General features: G+C 48.8%; 8 protein-coding genes across 8 annotated transcripts; 3 read left to right on the forward strand and 5 right to left on the reverse strand.

Moving 5' to 3' along the window:
• Positions 1-71: 71 nt before the first annotated feature.
• On the forward strand, positions 72-2,136 carry BO79DRAFT_231754 (pseudouridine synthase PUS2; the record flags this gene model as incomplete). The annotated part of the gene is made up of 4 exons (XM_025684185.1): positions 72-297; positions 372-579; positions 645-1,853; positions 1,926-2,136. 4 exons carry the CDS (start codon positions 72-74, stop codon positions 2,134-2,136), a joined length of 1,854 nt encoding a protein of 617 aa, XP_025535878.1.
• An 82-nt stretch (positions 2,137-2,218) lies between these two features.
• Positions 2,219-4,386, reverse strand: BO79DRAFT_179780 (uncharacterized protein). Its single transcript, XM_025680052.1, has 8 exons — positions 3,862-4,386; positions 3,691-3,754; positions 3,540-3,625; positions 3,190-3,474; positions 3,006-3,072; positions 2,721-2,938; positions 2,575-2,623; positions 2,219-2,495 (listed from the first exon to the last, which is right to left on the reverse strand). The coding sequence occupies exons 1-8, from the start codon at positions 4,270-4,272 to the stop codon at positions 2,443-2,445; spliced, it is 1,233 nt and encodes a 410-aa protein (XP_025535879.1). The 5' UTR covers positions 4,273-4,386; the 3' UTR covers positions 2,219-2,442.
• Positions 4,387-5,517: 1,131 nt separating this feature from the next.
• On the reverse strand, positions 5,518-7,410 carry BO79DRAFT_247710 (uncharacterized protein). The gene is made up of 8 exons (XM_025685664.1): positions 6,846-7,410; positions 6,704-6,767; positions 6,569-6,654; positions 6,250-6,501; positions 6,124-6,190; positions 5,862-6,058; positions 5,761-5,809; positions 5,518-5,689 (listed from the first exon to the last, which is right to left on the reverse strand). The coding sequence occupies exons 1-8, from the start codon at positions 7,212-7,214 to the stop codon at positions 5,592-5,594; spliced, it is 1,182 nt and encodes a 393-aa protein (XP_025535880.1). The 5' UTR covers positions 7,215-7,410; the 3' UTR covers positions 5,518-5,591.
• A 404-nt stretch (positions 7,411-7,814) lies between these two features.
• BO79DRAFT_247711 (uncharacterized protein) lies at positions 7,815-9,767 on the forward strand. The gene is made up of 8 exons (XM_025685665.1): positions 7,815-8,336; positions 8,392-8,455; positions 8,515-8,600; positions 8,677-8,961; positions 9,037-9,103; positions 9,162-9,376; positions 9,439-9,487; positions 9,538-9,767. Exons 1-8 carry the CDS (start codon positions 7,935-7,937, stop codon positions 9,582-9,584), a joined length of 1,215 nt encoding a protein of 404 aa, XP_025535881.1. The 5' UTR covers positions 7,815-7,934; the 3' UTR covers positions 9,585-9,767.
• Positions 9,768-11,929: 2,162 nt separating this feature from the next.
• On the reverse strand, positions 11,930-14,393 carry BO79DRAFT_221006 (uncharacterized protein; the record flags this gene model as incomplete). The annotated part of the gene is made up of 5 exons (XM_025683504.1): positions 11,930-12,268; positions 12,442-12,753; positions 13,087-13,226; positions 13,517-13,836; positions 13,972-14,393. The coding sequence occupies 5 exons, from the start codon at positions 14,391-14,393 to the stop codon at positions 11,930-11,932; spliced, it is 1,533 nt and encodes a 510-aa protein (XP_025535882.1).
• A 623-nt stretch (positions 14,394-15,016) lies between these two features.
• BO79DRAFT_258592 (uncharacterized protein) lies at positions 15,017-15,505 on the reverse strand (the record flags this gene model as incomplete). The annotated part of the gene is made up of 3 exons (XM_025686314.1): positions 15,017-15,153; positions 15,214-15,321; positions 15,403-15,505. 3 exons carry the CDS (start codon positions 15,503-15,505, stop codon positions 15,017-15,019), a joined length of 348 nt encoding a protein of 115 aa, XP_025535883.1.
• Positions 15,506-15,919: 414 nt separating this feature from the next.
• BO79DRAFT_156606 (uncharacterized protein) lies at positions 15,920-16,738 on the forward strand (the record flags this gene model as incomplete). The annotated part of the gene is made up of 2 exons (XM_025678825.1): positions 15,920-16,377; positions 16,534-16,738. 2 exons carry the CDS (start codon positions 15,920-15,922, stop codon positions 16,736-16,738), a joined length of 663 nt encoding a protein of 220 aa, XP_025535884.1.
• Positions 16,739-17,767: 1,029 nt separating this feature from the next.
• bud4 (putative GTP binding protein (Bud4)) lies at positions 17,768-22,728 on the reverse strand. Its single transcript, XM_025689323.1, has 6 exons — positions 22,676-22,728; positions 22,399-22,573; positions 20,096-22,336; positions 19,573-19,960; positions 18,811-19,514; positions 17,768-18,756 (listed from the first exon to the last, which is right to left on the reverse strand). The coding sequence occupies exons 2-6, from the start codon at positions 22,486-22,488 to the stop codon at positions 18,184-18,186; spliced, it is 3,996 nt and encodes a 1,331-aa protein (XP_025535885.1). The 5' UTR covers positions 22,489-22,573; positions 22,676-22,728; the 3' UTR covers positions 17,768-18,183.
• Between the last annotated feature and the right edge of the window lie 50 nt (positions 22,729-22,778).

Below are 22,778 nucleotides of genomic sequence, written 5' to 3' on the forward strand. Positions count from 1 at the left end.
GCGCGGAGATAGAAATGCGGCAACAGAAAGAAAAGGCGAGCAGAAAAGCGCATCGACAAGCAGCTTTTCCCATGCCGCTCCACATTATCCTGCGACGCTCTTTGGCCCCCCATCTGTCAATTTCCGGCGCGCGCACTTCTCTGCGTACCCCCCAAGCGCGGTTCTATTCTCCCGAGTACCTACGATCGCTCAAGGCCCGTCGCATCCCATGGACAATAACGAAGGAAGACCTCCGCAAGCCGGAGGCGGAGCTGATCGAGGTCGTAAGAAGCGGAATATGGGACGATCCGAGTGGAGGTATGTTGTGCCAGTTCCCCCGATCTGAAATGTTTGGGTTGAGCAATTGATTGTCTGACTTCCAGCTAACCCAGAAAGTCGGAATATGGTAGATAAGAGAGCCCGCCACGATGCTCAGCAGGAAGCGAAACGTCGCAAGCTTGAGAATGGAGAGGAGGTCAGGGCTCCTGTGTATGCGACGCAATTCTCTCAGGAGGATATCGAGAGCGAGCAGCGCCGCCCCAAGAAGAAGGTCGCCGTGCTGCTGGGATACTCGGGAACCGGGTACAAGGGCATGCAATTGTATGGTTACGAACCCTTGCGATTTACCTCGAAACATTATCGGAGCTGTTACTGATTGTCGGTAGGAGCGAGACGGAAAAGACCATCGAAGGAGAGCTCTTTGCAGCGTTCGTGGCGGCCGGCGCCATCTCCAAGGCCAACGCAACCGATCCGAAGAAGTCATCGTTGGTGCGGTGCGCGCGTACCGACAAGGGTGTCCACGCCGCGGGAAACATTGTTTCCTTGAAGCTGATTGTCGAAGACGAAGACATCATCCAGAAGATCAACGAAAAGCTCAGCTCGCAGATTCGCGTATGGGACATCCTCGTTACGAATAAGTCGTTCAGCAGTTATCAGCTGTGCGACTCTCGCATCTACGAATACCTCATCCCAACCCACTGTTTCCTGCCGCCTCACCCCAGCACTTACCTGGGTAAGAAACTCGTCGAGTACGCCGAGAAGGAAGGTGACATGGAAGGTTACACGGCCCGACAGGAAGAGGTAGCGAGCTACTGGGAAGAGACCGACGAGAAGTACGTCCGACCCATCCTCGACAACACGCCCGAGGATATCCGCAAGCTCGTTGAGAAGGTCCTCCATCTGAACGATGAGGACCGGTCCGCGCAAGACGACATGTTCCAGACACAAGACAAGCCCGCATCAGAGGAAACCACCGAACAGCCATCTACTGAAGAAAAGCCCGCAGCCGCCGAAAACGACGAGGCCGAAGAAGCGCGCCGACGTAAGGTCTTCGAGACCGTCAAGGCCATTAAAGCCGCCTACCTCCAGGCGAAGAGGGCCTACCGTATCCCGGCCCAACGCCTGGCCCGCGTGCAAGAAGCCCTGGACAAGTACGTCGGAACGAATAACTTCTTTAACTACACAATCCAAAAAACACACGCCGATCCATCCTCGAAACGTCACATCAAGTCCTTCAAGATGGCCGAACAGCCCATCATCATCAACGGCACCGAATGGCTCAGCCTCAAGGTCCACGGCCAAAGTTTCATGATGCACCAGATTCGCAAGATGGTCGCCATGGCTGCCATGGTCGTGCGCTGCGGCTGTGATACCCAACGCATCGTCGAGACTTACGGTGCTAATAAGATCGCTATCCCTAAGGCGCCTGGTCTGGGTTTGCTTCTTGAACGGCCCGTCTTCGACTCCTATAACAAGAAGACTCATGAGACGGGCAAAGATCCTATCGATTTTGACAAGCATGCTGATACCATTAATGAATTCAAGCAGCGTGAGATCTACGATCGGATCTTCCGCGAGGAGGAAGAAACTCATGCGTATGTTTATCACTCCCCTGTTTTCCTTGATCCTTTTACACTTATAGATCTTAAACTAATACTTGTATCTAGTTTCTCTGCTTTCTTCGGTCACCTCGACCACTACTCGCAAGAGGAGTTCCTCTACGTCACATCTGGTGGTATTCCGGCTGCCAGGCTGGTCTCGGTGCCGGCTAACGGCACGGAGGAGAAGAAGTCGCAGCGCGAGGCCTTGGCAGAGGTAGAGGGTGCTGCGTCGGAGGATGAGGGAGCTCCCCCGAACGGAGGCGAAGAGGGGGGTTAGGCATATCGTCCATAGCTTATCTGCTGTTGATTATGAATGGCTGATATGTTAGACCTGTATGTATAAAAGCTATTGTTATCCAGTAGCTATCATGATATTTGTTTCCAAAAGTTATCAACTAAACGAATGTCGGATAAAAGAAAAGGAAGGCGTGGATCGCCCCAAAAGATTCCTATCATTCTGGCTGCTTCTCATCTTACCCTTGTATTCCTTTCGACGTTGCGAAGCAAAAGGAGTCATGATCGAACCCCTAGACAATCCTGTCTGCATTCTGGCAGATGAACTGGGCCACACACTGGGGTCCGATCAAATCACGATTCCCTTTGCATATGCATCCATATACTTGCCCAAAGATGCGTCTGTAGCCATTGGTGGTTAGCGAACCAAATATTTAACTGTTAAGTATGAAAGGGTGGGAGCAGGCAAATGGCAACGTACAAACAGACACGGCCTCGTTGAGCGAATTCTGCATATAGGTGGGTGCACTCTGCATGACCCCATCCAGAAGAAGAGGAGAGGAGTCAGTCACTGCAATTATACATCCCTTCATGTCTTTTCTTCCGATTGGAGAGGGGTTCTCGTACCGCCATATTAGCTCCGTCTTGCAGCCAGCCTTTGATCTCTACTGCATCGGCCTGCACTACGGTCCAGTAGCTCTGGAGGACCTTGACGTTCTGCTGAAACACAGTAAACTGCTCATCGCCCAAGGTCTCCAAGCCAGTTCGAGCTTGATCAATAGCATCAATCTCGGCATTTTTATCCTTGATCTGCTGATTTTTCCCATCAATCTCATTTTGTATGACTGTAGTGATGACCTTGTAAGCTTCACATCTCCCCAAGAACTAAAATTTCTAAGAAAGCAGACTTACTGCCCATGGAAATGGCGATGCCGGCCACTGCAGCAGCCGTGGCTCCGGCGAAAATAAGACCACCGATCTGTAAGATATATCCCGTGTTAATTATTTACTGTCGTGGATCTATTTCCAGAAACAGACGCCCAAGTAAATAGAGGGGGGAGGTGGAAAAAGGCAACCCAGTTGAGCAGGGACATACCAAGATAAATGGAGCAACAGGCCCCGACAAGGCAAGTCCAATACCAGCTGCTGCCAGCCCGGCTCCCAGGCCAACACCGAGTGCCAATAGAGATATACGCAGCTTGCCCAACTTGTCATTCAAGTCGCTGATATCTGCGAGTAGGTCCTCTATATCCTGTCTCAGTTCCCCCTGCTTGTCCTTACCCCACTGACCGAACTGAGCTTTGAACAAGATAAAATCGTTGACTAGATTATCGAAATCCTTATTAATCTGTTCGCCCTTCTCCCTGAATCCATCTGCCCTCTATAGTGAGCGAACCAGTTAGCTTGTCGAAAAATAGCATGCATATATGGTATGGATCAGCTGACTTCAATGAATTTGTTGATTTGTTCCAATCGTAGTTCCACGGTTAGACTCTCATCAGAACATAGCGGAACAATAAGCTTATCGAAGCCTAGAGTTGCAGTGGAGTGTCAGCGTGAGGAAGTCTGGGATGGGCAGAGGGCAAGTAAAACTTACTGGAGCCATACTGACTGATTTCAGCTGCCATAGTCCGGCTAGTGGTGAGCACATCGTTGTATTTCTTGCAAAGACGAAGTAAATTAGCATAAATAATTCACGACACATGTCCCTTGACAGAAACTCCTAAGAAGGAGAAAAAGAAGTGGTAGAGGGGCAAGCCATGCATACGGATTTATTCTCATTCAACTGCACAAGAAAGTTTGTCTGTTCGAGCTGATCAATTTCGGCAATCTTCACTTGCAAGGCTGTGAACGAGCCATCGATCGCCACGACTGCCGCGCTGGCAGCACTCGCGTCCTCTTGCATCTTGGCCACTGTGTCCTCTCTGGACATGGTCTTTGCGGCACCCAACGACAGCTTCCTCTTATCATCCTCGGTCTTGATGGGATTGTTGGCCTCGGCTCCATCGCTGAGGACTTTCCGCTCCTCTTCAGAGAGTGATGTCGCTACGTCCAGATACTTCTGGGGAGTAGGGTCACTGCCCACCAGCTGGTTAACTTTGTTGGCGACCTCCTCATAGGAGGGTGGGGAGTCCCCAGCCACGTAGGTAGGAGGAGGAACAATTGTTGTGGTTGCCATTGTGAGACAGTGGTGGATTGAACCGTGTAGAGAAGAAAAGAGTAGATTGAAAATAGATGATTTAGCTCGTGGTGTAGTCTGTTTCTTCGAATAGATACGAGAGAATGGTGCTTCGGGGTCGATGGTAAGAGTCTTCATGTCCTTTGCTGGCTACCTTATATACTGTAGCCATCTTTCATTCATTCTCTTTTCATCTCTAAAGGAGGAGGTGGCAAGTCTGCCTGCATATTTTTTTCGAGATGCGTCATGCTATGCATAATCCTCAAGCTGAGCTGCCTCGAACTTGCAGTAGATGTTGGTTACCAAGGGTCGAGGAGAAAGATGACAAGGATGATAGTTGGTTCGGGGACATGGAGGGGAAGCAGCTGAATCGACTGAGTCCCCATGTCGCAAGTCACCTGCACCGCCAAGGCACAGCTGAGGTTCGAGGAAGTTCAGCATTTCGGAGGGCTGAGTCCAGGTTCTGCCTTTGCCACCTGCTCAAAGGAGAAATAATCGCGCCATAGGACATGCTTTAGGAAAGAACGAAGTGGAGGATGTGCACGAGATGTGGCGATTGAGTTCAACATGCAGCTTCATACATGACATCTAGGAAGAAAGGACATACACTAATAAGTAATCAATTAAACTTGGAGTGTTTTTCAAATCCCGGGCAAAACAGAGCTATTTACGTGCGAGATATACTAACGGCGAAGTGGGGTATGTGTATGCGTATACATGCAGTGTAGGATGTAGGAGGGGAAGATTAAAGAAGAGTCCGCATTTCTCAGCTGGTGTCTCGCTATTAATTAGTTAGTGGGAGCAATTAAACTATTGGACGGCTGGATATACTCGTTGCGGAGTAGTAACATATAAGTGCTCAACTAGTACATAATGGAGACAGGGATATCAAAGGCCTTGGCCGCATTGTAGTACGTGTAGTATCTTTAATTCTCCGGCCGTTGGTCCGGTCTTCCAGCTGCATTATACATCGACCACTAAGAAGGATACAGATAAATTCCCCCGCTTGATCGATGGCCAATAAAATTCCTGCTTAGGGCAAATTGGTTCCCCAAGGCTGAGAGCTGAGGTCTGGACTTTCCCCGTCTCTACATCGCCTTTACTTTTGGTGGCAAATATACGCCATGAACCCCTGTCATTGACGGAGATCAATGAATTTACCCGAAGGATTTGACGTATTTATTTCTATTTCCAGAAAGGATTCTTGTTTCATTGCAGCAAGGACTAGCATTCAAAATGGTAGATCATAGACACAAAAAGTATGGGTGGCCGAGAGACCTGTAACATCAGGCATACATCCAGATCACAGATAGCTATGCTCAATTACGGATCCTCTCATCGGCGTTCAACCACTCATCCCAAGGAATCTGGCTAGTCTCTTCGGCGTACAGTCTCAAGTACTTGCCTACTTCCACATCTAAGCCAAGGAATTAGTCTACGCATTGCATCTTAGCTGAATGAAAGGAGTGGATCCTCATGTGGACTTACAGATCTTGGCCCCTTCATTCAATGCCATGTTCATGTACGTGGGCATGTCCTGATTGCATCAGTATGAAGAGAGTAAATGATGTCAAGAGTTCAGAACTTACTACAAGCGAGGCACCATCATCCAGCCATAGCTCAATTTTTCGCGCATCGACGAGTGTACTTTGCCAATAGCCAGCGAGGACTTCAATATGCTCTCGAAACTCGTCGAAATAGTCCGTGTTCGTATCCGTTGCACTTCCCGATCGTGTGGCTAGGTCGGAGATGACTGTATCGATAGGTAAATGCTCCCTACTGACCACTATAGTCTTGTTAGAAGACTAACCTAGTATAGTAGTGGTGATAAAGATCGAAAGGAATTCTTACTAGATGCAGCTAAAGAATAGGCCGCGTTGATTGCTTCGGGGTTTGCGATTCCAAGCAAGCCAGCAATCTAATCTCGGTCAGCGCGTCTTCATTTGGCCTATCAATGGGTGAGGATGCTAAGAATACCGTCACATATAACCCGAAAGGTGATTCCAAAGCGACTCGGAGTGCCGGGATGATTGCATCGAGCGGGCCAGCTGAAAAGATCATCTTTGCTGACCTCGGTGTAGGAAAGGCTTTTGCCTCCTTTTCGTCATTTGCATCTCGCACCAGTAGTGTCTGGCTCCCAAGTTGGTTTACGAAATCCAGAGTTTTGTCGAATATCGACTCTAGAGTGCTGTGCATCTCATTGGCTGTGATTTGGTGTCCTTCCGCATCCTAGTAGAGACAGACGCGTCCATTAACCTTCCGTAATCCGATGACTCTGTTGCCGAAAGACTCTTACCTTAATGTACTTTCGGATTGTCGACAGGCGCTCATCTATAGTGAGAGAACTATCCGCACAGAATTCAATGATCTTGTTATCGAAGTCTGCAGACTGTTTAGAGCAGATACGCATTCACATGAAACTGGTTCCTACCTTCAGCATACTGAGCAATAGTGTTGGATAGTGGAATCCCATCCCTCATAGTCTCACAGTAGAGCTGAATGAACGAGATAGTATTAGCGAGTCAGAATACAGAGAATGCATCGTTGCGCCATGGTACGTGAAAGTGACTTACCCTAAGAATCGGTTCATACTCTTCAGTGAGGTGTGTGCCGTTCATTGCATCAGCCCATGATAAATTGAGGAGCAGCGCGACCATTAGTTCAATGATGCCCTTAACTGCAGCAGAGGCCCCACTGGCAGCATCCTCAAGCGCTTGATCCAAGTCGTCTGAAGCCAGTGCTTGCACAGCTGCGGTCGTGAATGCTTCCTTGTCAGTAGGTACGATCTGGTACTTGGCAGGGAATTCGACCAGGGCCTTGCGCTCAGACTCGGACAACGAAAAGACGGCCGTGAGACAGGCTGACACTGAAGCTGGACTGGATATCTGCTCATTCAATTTGCGGAGGACACTAGTCGCAGAGGGGAGGACTAGAGAAGACATGGTCGTATGGCTTCAGCTGATTTGCACGGCAGGGTGTATGGCCAATGATAGTAGTTGGAAGATGAATGCGAGCGGATTATATCCTGTCTTCTCTCCGTTTCTGTAGTGCTCTGACGTGCAAATGAGGGGCTTTAATATGTGGTGCGCGATTTTCATTCGTATGTCGCCGGACCTGGAATAACAAGTACAGGAGAAGGACTATAACATCAGAATCAACTAGGATATAGAATATCCATTACTTTTTGGGGCTTCCGGCATAGATTACGTGGTTAATGCAGTGGCAACACCGGATATGCGGCCTGAGACGGGAGTCCTGCATTTTCAGCTTGTCTGCAGCTGCAGGGATTGACATGCAGCTAGTTTATGCAACCCTACTTGGAGCAAACCCCGACGTTGCAGCTCCGCGGCCGTCACTCAGTGGCAAGATGCAGTGATCTATCCTTCTCGACTTCTTATCGTGAATTATGTAGGGATCTGATATGATACCTTCGGCGATTCCGATGATGTACTCTGGGAGGATCAATGATGCTGGTGTATTGAAGGGAGAATGTTGCAAAGTGACGAAGTGACAATCCCACTGCGGATTTTATTTAAAGTCGACATCCACCCGGCAGTGGAAAGAAAAAAACAATTCTCGAGTCCAATTGCCTTGCAAGAAAGTCCCCTACTACTATTACACTCACAAAAAAATTTATCCTCAATTGCATTCAGTGATTGATCATGTCTCCTCTTCCAGCACCCGCCTACACAGCCGACAACTCCCCTCCGAGCTATGATGAGGTCGCCGGAAAGCTAGAGAACCTCATCGGCAGTAACCCAACTGTCGAGAAGGCCCTCGAGGCTGCTAGCTCCCTTTCGGAGGAGGAGATTTTTGTTCTGGCCAATGGCTACGCAGACCATAAGCCACTGCAGACGGACCAGCAAAAGGCCGACTTTACGGTCGGTGTTGGACAACACCTCTCGTCTGAGGAAGGTCAGAATGGGATGGCGCTGTCAGGAACAGCTGCGTCTCAAGCATCGGTGAATATCGACAGCCGTCTCATTGATATTCAGCAAAAGCTGGCTGTCATTGACCAAAAGTATAACGAGGGCTTTGCGGATACCGTTGCCGGAATTCGCCAGGTAAAGTCAAAAAGCCGGTGTTGCTGGCAATTTTTGGTGCTGACTAGTTGCACAGGATTACAATCAAGTTCTTCAGAATAGTCGAAACCTGGCGGCTGATATTTCTCAGAAGGGCAAAAGTGTGTAGCCATCTTTCGGGGTTATTTTGTCAGTTACTTCTCTCTGACCTTGGCATTAGGTTTCGACAAAGTCATCGTAAAATATTGTGCCGACAGCACCATCTCCCTCGAGGACCGAAAGGTCAAAGCCAAAGCCTTCGTCTCGGTAAATTATGCGCCTCTGATTACTCTTATTGCAACTATTTTAGTGAATAATTACTAACAGCCTATTGTAATCGCAGGATACCAACAAGCTTGGGGCGACCGCCGAAGACATCCAGGAACAGTTCTCCGCCGTCAAGAACAACTTTTCCTCCTTCGTAGATACTTACTCTACATGGGCCGAAGGCAAAGAAGGAGAATTGACACAACAAATTGCGGATCTTGAACAGGAGATCCGCAGCCTAACACAGGAACTGAATTCGATTGAGACGGCCCAAAAAGTAATGGTCGCGCTCGCAGGAGCAGCTATTCCAATTGCGAACGCGCTGGGGACTTTATTCGAGCCTGTCAAGCCGTTGATTCTTGTACGTGATAAAGTCCCACAACTAACACTACTCAACCCAAACAAGTTACCTTTTACTAAATCTTGGTTGGTGCAGATTGGAGGGCTCATCTTCGCTGGCGTGTCTTTAGCTGCCGCTCTGGGTCTGTACATTGCCGCTGGCGGTGAGTTTTTGCTTCGCTTCCCTCTGAATAGATCTTGTATGCTAACTATACCCTTTAGTGGTGAAAAACAAAATCAATCAGAAGACCTTTGAAAAAGAGGATCTCGAGAAGCTTCTCGAGACCATCCGAAGTGCGCGTCAGGACCTGCAGGGCATGCAACAGAGCGGGTTGCTGTCTTTCCAAGCCTGTCTGGATGTACTTCCTCAGTACTGGAGCTCCACTGTTCAGAATGCACAGTCAATTTATGACTGGTTGGAAAAGGGCGGCGAGACGGCATGTACATGAAAGAAGAACAAATCTCTCGCGTAGCAGTCATGCTAATACCCTTATCCTAGGCCCGTCCCGTGTATATGAACCTGAATGTGGAGAAGGGTGTGGAGTCTTGTAAGTTTAGATTTCTCTTGATGAATGAAGATTTTGCTAACTGTTCATAGACAATGCCACGGCTGCGTACCTTGACACGTATGCGCGCGGACTGTAGAGTCCAGTATGGACGGCAATATGTTCGAGTCGACTTTGGACGCGTTTGTTCTTTGTAGCTCTCGGAGCTTGACGTATACTGTGTCTTTTATCTGATATTACGCCAATCGTTGCTACTGTGGTTTTTGGGTGCAGGTAGTAGTAGCCTTCCTACATGCTTAGAAGCTACAGTAACCGATTAAGCACCATCGTGTCAGTTTTAGTGAGAAATCTTAACATTTGAGTTTTGATATTGCCAGACTGTATCCTATGTACTACTACCCACCAATCGCTTGCTTCTACCTGAAACTAAGTAACTGCAAGCATGCACAAAACCACATATATTCGCATATGAAGCCAATATTCCAATTAAAGAACGTTCCCTCATCAAAATCTAGTGATCGTGATCAGCTGCTTCTATCTTCCAGGTTCTCTGATAATACCGGTTACCACCCAGACCCATCACTAAGCAAAGACGATGGTATTAAAAAGCATGTATCCCACCGTTTTCTCGAATATCAACCCAACACCAATTGACTCCACCCTCGCCCGAGCGAAGCTTCCCAAAAGCATTTACTTGCCTTTCCACAGCGGCCCCAATGATATCGAAAATTATGACTCCCAGACCTTTCACCAGTGAAAGCTCTGTCTTTCAGTAATTTGTCAATCTGTTCGCCGTAGAGTACCACGTTCAACTCATCTGGTGAGATATATTCAGTGTACTCGGCCACTGTAAACCCACTCACTCACCTTTCCAATTAGAAATTGAACCGATGTCTGAGGGACTTTGATTGTAAGCTTAACATCTGTGAACTAGGGCAATATGCCCGGTTTCTACATCTTGTAGTATTAAATATTTTGCCAAGGATACTCAGCGAGAGTGAACCCAGTGGCTGTCCAATCCAAGACTGGGCCTGAGGTCTGGGGAACCTTGACTGTTAGTTTTATCTCGGTAAACCCCGGGAAATGCCCGTTCCTAATATTTTATAGCATTTATATCATTCCAAAGATATTCAGCGAGAGTAAAGCCGCTGACTTTCCAATCCGAGGCTGGGCCTGACGTCTGAGGAACCTTTACCGTGAGTTTCATGTCTGTAAACTCCGGTAACATGACCTCTGTCCCACATATGCTGGTCGGCAACACCTTGTCTTTGATATGAAAAAGGGATCCGGACGGACGTGAGCGATTATAGCCGAGGTCCTTGTATGCCTGTAGATGGACGTGTAAATAGCAGCAACCGGGATAGTCCAGCCGCGCAGTGAGCGCCTCCACACCAAACGTCGGGTTGTTATTTTGACTTTTGACTTAAGTGGGAAAATAGGAAAGGTGGTACCGGGGGGTGGAGAAGGGTGAATTGAGACCGGGGGTACAAGACAAGTCTAGCCGAACCTATCTTTCTTATTGTTTATTCTGGCCGGTAATTCCTGTAAAGCCCGGGAAGACTATCTCGGTCCCCTTTAGCTCCGCGGTCAGCAAGTTGTCTTTGAGGGACTTTACATCCGGACGGATGTGGGCAATGATAGCAGATCCAATTCCTCGTAATTGGAATATCGCTGGTACCCCCTGTATCCTTTTTATTTATTCGTATTGGCGTCTCCATTCGAGCGAGGTTCCATATGTCTTTATATGGTGGATTTACCAACCTTGTCATAGACATTGACTGCTTGAAATTCGACTAGAAGACCCAGTAAATTTTACTGAAGAACAGTCCACTCTTCGTCGTTATAGCAAGGTGCTATATGCCATATCATCCCTATATTATATTCGTCAATATCTTCAAAAAGTCGACGATCACACGACACCCAACCTGTCCAATTGCCATCGATATTGCCAGCAGCAATATATATCTCCATTCGAAAGTTCAAAAGAAAACAAAGGTGAATTAAGGCCTGGAGATGTAACGAACCCTTTTTTTTTTTGTGGGTTTATTAGCTATATGCCATTCTCAGACCCTGATGATCATATGCGAGTTTGACAACGTATTCATCGACGTTGTCAAAGATGTCCGTCACACTTTCCATCTTTTCGATCTATAATCCCATTCCACAATCAAACGCGGCGTCTGTTGACCATGCAATATTCTCACGTCTCCACCGTGGGAGATAAATAAGTTAATTTCATTATCTTGAGAATATCCACAGCATCAGCATGTTGAGCCAGAGCCCAGCACAGCACAGCACAGCACATTCCTCTGTGGGGTAATACGCGATTTACTGAATTCTCACGTCGCCACTGTGAGTGCGGTACGCGTTGTATGGCTTGGTATATGGAAGATCTTTTAATAGGCCCTATAGAACCCCAGCCAATCTGGCTGTATTGTCAATGTGCTCAAGGTCCACGTCGCAACGGAATCTTACTAGAATAAGTCAACGTTCTTCGAAAAACGGAAGACCTTTCGATAGGACATTCAAGGCTTCAGCCCATATAGCTGTATTGTCAATGTGCTCAGGGTCAACATCAAAGATAGTGACATTGGCAAGATTTGAACGAGACCGAGTTCTGTCATTGACCACAGTCTCCCCATCCATCACATTGACGCCGATGAGTTCCATGCCCGATTCGAAATTGACATCTGGTACTCTGGTCTTGATCCAATCAAGTAGCGCATCTAAAAACTTAGTATCAATGGAAATTGATTGAACGCTCGGGTCGTCAGTCATTTTCCCATAGTAAGTGAAAGCGGATGGAGATTTCGAAAGGCGCGGCTGCATGCGGTGTTGCTCAGAAACTAGTGTAAAGGGGAATTGGGAGCGACGAAGTCGATCAAATAGCGATCTTCCCATCTGGTATCCGAATTCATTGTACCCGGGGACCTCAGACGCTGTAACTGCCGCGGGGGGGGGGGCTGTCGGTCACCCCCTCTTATTGTTCCTAAAACATCCCCCGGCCTGTCTAGATAAACGAGAGGTATCAGCACGTCTGGCTCGAGAGCCTGTCCATCTTCGTCTGCAATAATAACAATTTTCTTCCTGTTTGCAGCAAGATTTCTCCTGACGATAGGTGTGCCGGCTAGATTGTGCGTGTAGGCTACAATGGATGCATCCTGGACCACAAGTTCACCAATGGTATCCCAGTATTTCTTGAATGCGGTCTCCTTTGCTAGCCATTTTGCGTCCTCCTCTGGGGAAGAAGGGCCCGGGCGTTGATCTTTTGGCTTAGATAAGTAGTTGTTGACAACTTCATATGCATTCTATATGTCATACTTGTTTAAATTGGTAATCCCATCCGGAACCACAGTATCATTTCTTTTTGCTCCCGGGGCCAGATTTAGTGGCAGTTTTTCACCGGCGTTCAAACTCTCAGTATATTTTTCCTTGATGTAAGTTGGGAGAGTATAATCATTAATACTTATGCTCTTTTGGGATTGTATATTCTTGAGAGATTGCAAAAACCCGACGAGAGTACTTTATTTCTCAGCATCGGTATAGTTCTCGAGATTAGTTAGGCCCGCGCCTTCATCGGAATCCCATGGACAAGCAGACGTTCTGGACCGGCTCTCGATTTCTCCACGATGAATACGCACGTAATGAATGCTATGCAGTGCGGTGAGTTGATCCATCAGGATATCCACAGCGGTATTACTAGCTCCGAGGAGGAGGACGTTTAAACCACAGTTATAAAGAAATATTGCTATCGCAGTGAGAACGGTGGTCTTGCTGCAATCTGAATAACCCTCCAAAAGAGAACAACCTGCCTTTGTCAGGCGAAGAGATCTGAAGGCTGCTTTCTGCTAGTAAGTCCAGGCTCTTAACTGAAGGAGATGGCGCAATGCTGAGCTAATCATGTTTTCTTTGATTCCCTCTAGGAGGTCCACAGTTTTCAAAGCACTGTTTTCTTGATTTAGAAGAAGGTCATGCTATCAGTAGACTCCATCCTTGCCTGAGCACAGCTTCTCTAGCGCATTAATTTGTTGTTTGACAGGGGCTTTGTTAATATCAAACTTCATGACTCACCGTAGTTAACAGTAGATTCTTCTTTTGGTAATTTGCTAATCCTTCCGCCGTAGAGAACAATGTTTAGCTTATCAGGTAATAAATTCTCGGTATACTCAGTAACTGTGAAGCCACTGATTTTCCACTCAACGGCGGGTCCTGTGACCTGGGGAACTTTAACAATGAGTTTCACGTCTGTATATTCCGGTAACAGGATCTCGGTTCCTCTTATCTCGGTTGTCAATAGGTTATCTTTGATTTGATTAGAATCCGGATGAACGTGGGCCATAATGGCAGATCCAACCCTCATGATTCGAATACCGCATGGAACCTCCTGTAACCTTTTGACTTGTTTATATTAACACCGCCACTCGATTGTTGTTCCATATGCGAATTTGACCATGTATTTGTTAATATCATGGAAAAAGTCCATTGGTCTAAACTTCACAAGAGAGAATCTATAATCTTGTTCATACTTGACTCCGGACTGTCCTTCCGTTGCCTTGACTGTGAAATGTTTCTTGAAGGCAAAGTCCTGGACACATCGAGGCTGCTTCCCATCGATATGCAATGAGAATTCCAGTCGTGCAGAGTGCACCACGTTTTCTGGATGCAACTCGTGCTTTACTTTCGAAATTTCCTCCGTCGCAAATATTTCAAACGAGAGCTTTGATGCAATGTCCCGATCGATGATCCTGAAGCAAACCGCCGTATCCCCATGTGAGAAAGTAGATTTCTCTGGCAGGAATCCGCCATCGGGAAGACAAAAACGAATCCACCTTTCTCTTGGGCCCTTGAAATAAAGCGCTTCTGCGGAGCTGCCCCTGGCCATTGCAATTAGAATGTTCTGAGACTTATCTTGGTTATTTTCCTTAATGCGAAGATCTTCGTTTTCCATTGTCTGTGTACCATCCAAAAAGTATGAGTAATGCGCTTCTCAAATCGGCAAAATTGGTCGTGCCTAAGCGACGGGATTGACTTATCGAGAAAGCGCCGCTTCTAATATTTTCGCTGCTTTCATCAGGTTTCCAGAATTCTTTGATCTCATCCTGAACCCAGAGTTAGTATTGAGCTATAGAAATGGTCCGAAACATTATATTACTGATCTCCTCTACAGCCAGTTTCGCTCCTTGCGGACCTGCTTAGGTGGGGAAGAAGGGGGTTCTTATAGTCGCTCCTGGGTGGTCCAATTCACTTCAAGCCAACACTCGAACTGCTGGATTCCCTGAGGAAAAGGGAGTAAATGAGGATTTACTCACTTCAACCCCAGAGGATCCGGTGTTACTCACTGTATGTATTGAATGTTTTGAGGGAATCAAGACTGCATTGTGAAGCGGTCAATTGACGTACAGGCCGAAACTTCTCACATTAACTGAGAGGAACATCTTCAATCTAGTGAGAATACTTTGAAAGTGAGGAAATTGCATGTTGCTCTATATAGCAATGGTAGTAACATTGGCAACGAGCATTCAAGGTGCCGCAACTATGGAGGTGTAAGACCAGTTTCGTAATTTAAAATTCTTAGACGCCTCTCTGACTAGGGCCTGCTCCGCCTTCGTCTGTAGGTTTCTTTTCTTTTCCTTTTTCGCCCTCTTCTCCATCTGATTTCGAATGTTCGCTTTCGGTAGTACCTTCCTTGGCGCGCGCGGTTTCAGTGCCTAGTATAGTCCCATCATATTAGTGTATGCAGCATCAAATACTAGACATCTTCAGCATACCAGGAGGGGTCCAGCCCGCCAGTTCTTGAAGTTCTTGCGCTGTGTCGGCGTGTCGACTTATGGAAAACTCAACTATTGCCTTTCTGCAAGCGAAGTCAGCAATCGTGCCTGACACGTATGGGTCAGAAATCTTATCATCTCTGTAGAACTCACCGAGTCCGGTTAGAAAACCACCACCATATCAGATACCAAGGAGGACCGCAGTAAAACACGTAGCGACGACATAACTAACCATGGCGGTCCACCATGGCCCTGGAATAGATGGGCTAACGCTATTGGGAGTGGCAGGCATGGTTTTATTTTTCCGCGTTTATGGAGAGTATGCAGAGTTTTGTAGCAATAGACAATTATGTGGTAAACAGAGTGCTCAAGAATTGGAGTGACGATGGTAAAAGAGTGTTCAACGTTCGCAGTGATGGTTGTTCGTTGTTCTTGGACCAGCTAATCGAAGATATCATGTTAGAGTGATCTCTGGGTTGGCAGGAACACACAAGGGAAGGAGCGATAGTTTCGGCCTGTACGTCATAATATGGACGGGCTAGTGAGCTACAGATGAGACGAGCGATACATGATCCTGATTAGTGTAATTATGACCTATATACACACACATTCGTCTCTCTGAAATCTATCTCACGTATTCTCTTTCTAGAATTCTCAGTCATATCGCTACCCTTCCTTCCCCGGAACTCGACTACTACGTCTAAATATGAAGCTCAGCAAGTCTCTACCGGAGTCCATGCGACACACGCTGGTCAAAGCCAGCAGTGCTATCTTCGAGCCCGTGGAGACAATCCTCGAGAAATCAGGGAAAACACAAAAGGCCCAGAAATTGCGCAAACTACAGCACCAATGTATTGGTCTTTCTGAGGACCAGTGGCAATATATCAATGATTACTTCGTGACTGAAGAACTGCTACATTTAGTATTACAAGCAAGGGAAAAAGAATTGCAGAATAATAAGAAAACAAAGAGCGAACAACCTGCAAGTGACGACCTCAACGAGTTCAACAGCTACAAAGAAAAACTGAGGAAATCTGAGCGGAAACTGGAAGCACTCAACAACGATGTACGCTCCACCGAAGGGGTCATGAAGCTCCTAGAATGGAAAATGGGACACACTCCACTGTACCGCGCTATGAGTTTCCAGCGATGCGATTCAAAATGGTATCTCAGGGACACATGGCTTCGGGAAAAGTGTGCTAAGAATGGGGGGTGTTGTGGCCGGTCTTGTGGTTGCTGTGAGAAGCCACGATGCACGAGGAGCGACCGAGAAGTCCTTGGCCACTGTACACCGATGTGTATATGCTGTCGAAGCTATAGGGGTAGGACCATTACAATTCACACTGATGATTTTGTGACTCTGGGCCAAGTTGATTTGATCCCGAGGGAGGCGAAAAGGTACGCGCATTCGAAGGCTGTCTATGAGGGGCGGATCGAATTCGATCCAAGGAAGGAAAGAACGGATAAGATTAGTGCACGTCTTATGAATGCCTATGTTTGGGGGCTGGATGGGAGAAGAGGATGAAAGGCCTCAAGCTGGCTGGCCAAGTGTATGGGAGCTCGGTTTACTGGAATTCTGTCATCAATTCATGGATTTAAAGACCGAGAGGAGAGGGATACTGCCTGGAAGGCACATGGCGGAATGTGGTTTTCTCTTTTTCTTCTTCTTTTGTCTTGTCGCTATTTGTCACTAATATTGTCAAGTTCTCTGTTATGCATTCCCAAAATGAATCATAATTTAGGCCTTGTCTGTGCTGGCGTCTCTCACGGCTAAACGAGGTTAACCATAGTGTTCAGTGTGCTGTTGTCTCCATGCATATTGAATTCCGTCTAGAGAAGACACGCAGGGAAGACGAGAAGACGCATGACAGGAAGCGTGGGGCGTTTGCCTTAAACAGGAGTGAAGAGCCGTTTCCAAACGAAAAGCATTGAGAGCGAAGAGAAAGAAGAGCTCTAAAACGTCAATTCAGCAGGTGTTGGTTGATGCTAGCAACGATTCAAGTATGTAGAGGAAACAGAGGAACAAGGTGTAGGAGACGCGTTCTACTTCCTATTCGGGAAGGTGCGGGCTTTGTCCGTAGCAGGAGATATAGGCTGATCGATGTAGTCTCTAGAAGATATATGCAATCACACGGCTCGAAGCTTGGGAATCAATAGTCAAGAGCTCCATGGAAATAACATACTCAGGTGAGACGAATTAGAGAAGTCGGACCGACCACACACGCGCTTGACGGGAAACCCAAATGAGTGCTCCTTTAGCTGAGCAGCATATAATAGTGCATCATGTTTTCCGTCTCTTTTATCGAGTCATTGGCTTGTACTACAGGGATTAAGTTACTATCATATTTTGATATAGTATGCTATTGCTTTGTGATGGGGAGATGATCTGCGGAAATATATAAAAGCGGGAGACGGGTAGCCATTACACCGAACCCTACGTTCAATATCGTAGAGGGTTAATAGAACGGAATACGAGTCCAGCTGAAAACGCTGATTTTGGTTAACTTATATAAGCCATAAATAGCTTACTACAGACTACTAGAGGAACCTTGACGTCAAATGTTACAATTTCTAAGTAGAACCCAACAGATGAAATAGGACCGAGATCTTTTGATACACAGAGAAACGAGAACTCAATTATGGACTCATGAAGGAAAGGCGCTATGTATCATTAAAGGGCGGTGCAGGAATCAAGGACGAAAAAGTAGACGGAATATCACAAACAAAGAGAAATGACAACGCTTGCATAACGAGCAGTGCTGAATGCTGAAAGTCTCAATTCAAATGGTAGAACAAAAGGAAGATGCAGCAGGAAGGCTAGACTCCAACACCGTACAAGAAGCAAAGATCAAACATAGAAAAAAGAAGACAACTCACAAAGAAGGGAGGTACTAAAATAAAAGCAAGTCACAAGAAGGTGAAACGGAGAACATAGTGGAACACAAAAAGCAACTCAACTCTAGAACATCTCTAGAACATCAGGGACCGCGTCTTCTGCCGGCGAGCATCCAGACCGCGAACTTCTGGCTGTGACTGAGTGTGCTTGTGGCCAGGACGACCCACGGGTGGCGCCCGCGCCGATGGGGTCGTTGGAACAGGGATGGCACTGTCTTTGGCGGGTGGCGGAGGAGCTGCGGTGCTGGGCCGCTTCACCTTCATGCTTCGCTCCCGCTTGAGAACCATCTCCGTCCACGCCTTGACTTGGCTGCTGCCAGAAGATCCCTTGCCGACGGCGTCCGCCAGCACCTTCATCCATCCATCTTTGTCGGCCGCGCTGTCGGCGTAGAAATCAATCACTTCGCCGTTGCCAAAGCGGATGCGGAATCCCTCTTCAACAAACATGTAGCCCTCCTCTTCTTCGGCAAAGGCTGACTTGCGACGGCCACCGCCTCGCGTTGTAGTCTCCTTCTGAGTCAAAGAAGACCGGTCATCAATGAGTTTGACTGCCTTAGAAAGGTTGATGGTTGCGCGAGGTTGGCGGGTGGTTTCGTGGTAGGCGGTCAGCTTGGACCCTTGGAGCTTGAAGAAGCGACGACGCCAGAACTATGAAATTGAATTAGCGTTGATCGACAAAAATTCAGGCTTGCATGTACTTACTGGACAATCACCACCCTGCTGAGAAAGGAACCCTTCCCAACTGCGGGAGGATACACTTTCGGCTTCACGCATCTCCCGGATGCATGCGTTCATGCTCTTGGGCATGTCGTCGTCCTTGGCGCCCTTGGGCTTCGGGACAAATAAAAGCTGCAGCTCAAGCTTGCCAATCTTGTAGGGGGGACGTCTCTGGGAAGTAGTACTATTGGTACTCTTCTTGCTCTTTACACTGCTGGGCTGCTCTTCAACAGCCCACTCGTTGAAGCATGCCACGTCCACTGTGTAAGGCCGGCCAAAGGCGTGCTTTTCGTGGTCACTGAGGGACACGTAGGCGCGTGCGAAACTTCCATCGCGAGCAATGAGCGTTCTCAGCCTGTCCCATACGGGAGCGTTGACGTCGCGAGTCTTGCTTTGTTGCGACGCCAGCTGTTGCTTCATATCAAGCTCCTTGCGCTTGCGGGGTGAAGCAAAGACCCGACTGAAGGTGGAGGCTTTCTGCTTTGTGGGTGAAACTGGGGGAGCAGGCTCTGGAACACGCATCTTCTCCTCGTCCACCTTCATCTGGAGGGTCAGTTGGAATTCGAGATCATTCTGCACGATGAGCTCAAACTCCTGACCGATGGGAGCGGTCTTGCCCAGTTCCAGCCAGGCAGTGGTAACACAATGAAGGCCATTGTCAAGGGTTAAAGCAAAGTACGATCTCTCACCTGAGGTGACTGTCAGCTGACGGTTCGCAATATAGTTGAGCAAAAGTCATGCACTTACCTCGTGGCAGCGGCAGATCGAGATATTTCATTCCGACTACCTTGACGAAGAGACGACCACGTTCTTCGCCCTCCTCCAGAGCACCATTCAACGCAGGTTCGGTCTCCTCGATGGTCGCCGGGGGCTCCTGAACGCTGCTTTGCTGGCCTGGAAGTGGTGGGACGGGTCCGCTGACGGGCTTCTTCCGGACCATGCCGCTGGAAGTCCTCATACTCGCTCGGCGAGTCTGTCCGTTCCACGGCACCGTAGTCCACGTTTGCTGACTAGGCTTGCGCGCCGTTGGTGCGGCCCGGGCCGCTGCAGGAGCGTCACCTCCAGCTGCCGCTTCATCCTCATTGCGGCTACTGGCGATGATAACCTTCGTGTTATGTCGCATAAGGTAACCTCTCTGTTTTAAGACATGGTGGTCAGTTGATGGTCTCAGTTTCAAGCTATGGGCTTCTGATCCTTGGTGTGGGCCGTCATGGAGACGAGGGATAAACGCGGTGCTTCTGAGTAGGGACAGGGATTGTTCAAACTCCACCTTTTGCGACTCGATCACTCGATCGAACTCCTTATCCAAGCCGAATCCGAGGCTCTCCTCTTCCTGGATGCTGAATGGGATATCCAGTTTCATGAGACTGGGTTGTCTCCGACTCGGTTCCTTGGCGGCCTCTGTTTGTGTATCCTCCTCGTGTTCCTCCTCCGGTGCAGAGGCCTGCGAGTCGTTCGAGTTCTGCTTGGTAAGCTGGGGCATGGGCGGAGGTGGCTGTCCGCTAACCTTGCGGCGCGTCGCAGCCATCTGCTCAACGTCCGCAGGGGTGAGGGATGGACGGGTCTTTAGACCAGTTCCAGGGGCCTTGATGGTGGCAACTGGGTCTGGCACACTTTCATCAGCGGATACCTCCTCGTCGCTGAACTCTTCATCAATAGGGTGTCGTATAACGGACTCAGGGGTCGAAGGTTCTGAGATTTGATCCTGGTTATCCGGTGTCGAGGGCCGCTGCAGCGCTTCCCTCATGGCTGCCATCTTTGGAGCCGACAGTTCTTTTGGTTGGGGTTCTGGCTCTGGTTCTCCTTGCGATTGCTCGGCAGCAGGCTCCTCGCGTACTTCAGGAACAGGTGTGGATTGTCTGTCTTCGGACTCTTGTGACTCGCTCTGCGGCGCCCTGACTTCGTCCTCTTGAGGCAAGCTGGGCTGATCGCCCTCCTCGTTGGAAGGCAAATGGTCTTTCAGGCTTTTTGAGGAAGAAGCTTGAGACTGAACAGTTTCATAATACTCCGGAATGTCATAAAGATCGTCATCGTGCTCTTCGGGCTTTATCACCACGCTGCTCTGGTCATCATCGTCGTCATCGTGGTATTCGTCATCATCGTCCTCCAGGGATGGGATGGGGACGTCAGGGTCATAATGCATATAGTGGTGGGGGCTTGATTCGATCTGCGAATCCTCCTCGAAGGAGTCGTCGACATAGCTCTCACTCTTACGAATGTCTCGCAGAATGGAATCCCGGGAGATGCGCGGAGGAGAGAATACCTCCGTAGCCTCTTCATCGTGATCTTTGGCAGCCTCCCCTGAGTTTGAAATCTTGTCATCGTCCTCGAAGTCGCTAATCAGGTCGTGTTCAGCCTCTGTGTCTGGCTTGGGCGCCTGGTGATCCGCTTGGTCTGAGTCTTTGCTCTTCCGTTCGTTTTCCTGGATCATCATGAGACGTAGCCTATCTTCCAGAGACATCGATGCACGAGCACGTTCAGTGATATCCGACTTGCTGTACGTGGCGGGGCCCGGAGGAGACGGCAACACTCGCTGACCTCCACTTGCCAGCTCAAAGGCTGCAGACAGCTTTTGTGGAGACGAGCCGCGCTGGCTAAAGGACGGGCGATTGGTTGGAGGAAGCGGGGGCAAGGGACGGCGTTCGCCATTGGAGTCCAGCGACTCGACGCGAGCATGTTGGACAGGCGGGCCTTGCTGGGTGGATGGCCGCGGGTCGGGGCTGTGGTTTTCGTCGTCTTCCGTAAAGGGATCTTCTTCGTCTTTCACCAGATCGTCGTTTGCGCTGGCGGGACTCATGTATCGCCAGTCTTCCGGCAGGACAACCGGGGTCTTCTCGAGGTCTTCCAAGGAGGCATCGAAACTGTCATCACGGTCGAGGGAGGATTCGCGATCGAAACTGATATCCCCTTCATCCTCTTCTGAATCATAGCTGCCTTCACGGGAGCCAGAAGCGATGGAGGACGGATCAGGAGTGGTCATTTCGTACTCGTGCACCTGGGGCTGAGCGGCATCGAACGTCACGCTTTTGGCATGTCGACTTCCATCAATGTCAGACCAAATCTCACTTTCGGGGTCAAATGCGTCTCTGAACCCGAAGCGACTGGCTCGCGACAGGGAAGACTTCGCTGGGGGGACTTGGTCCTTGCTCGGAGAAGGGGGGCGGGGCCCGCTCGGGTTGTTACTGTCGTGGGACTCTGCCTGTCGCGCAGGGGGCGCATTTGAGGCCTGCTTCTGTGGCGAGCGACTAGTGGCCAAGGGCCTCTGTGGAACATAGACATTGGTCGGATCGTACTCCTGGTTGTAGTCGCGGAACATGTTGCTGTTCTTGACCCTCGAGGCGCGCTTGAGATTCTCAAGGGAGGGACGCTTGGATGGAGAAAACGAGGCGTCGGGGTCATAAGGGCTCTGGTTCTCCGAACTCTTGGGGAAGGGAGAGCCCGACTCACGGCCCTGCCAGAAAAGACGCGGTGATGCGGGTGCTTCATACGCTGATGCTTCTTGGGACTTCATCTGGAGCGACATGGTCAGGTCCAGATGTCGGAGGATTAACAACAGCACGTGGAGCGACCTACTTTGGTACTCTGATTCCAACTTGGGGAGTTTCGTCGTTGAGCCATCGGGCTTACTTCGGACAGCGGCCTTTGCGTGGTACTGCTGCCCATCTTGGTGGGAAATGCACGACAACAACTGATGATTCAAAAGAGGCAAAAATAGCCAGTCGACAAGCGCGCCTGGAAGAAAACACAGCTGCAGGCAGCTGAATCAGCAATGGCTTCTTTCGTCACAACGCAGCAATGCAAGGTCTCTGCAATCATAGCTATCCCTTGCTGGACTGGAACGCGCCCATACCTGGTTGAGACGAATGGAGGCGAAAAAGGTGGATGAGTCAATCGCAACGAGGTCGTTAGAAATAGTCCGAAACGAACCAGCGCAAATGAAGAACAGAACGCGG

Source organism: Aspergillus costaricaensis (assembly GCF_003184835.1).
Source record: "Aspergillus costaricaensis CBS 115574 unplaced genomic scaffold BO79scaffold_34, whole genome shotgun sequence".
NCBI lineage: Eukaryota > Fungi > Ascomycota > Eurotiomycetes > Eurotiales > Aspergillaceae > Aspergillus > Aspergillus costaricensis.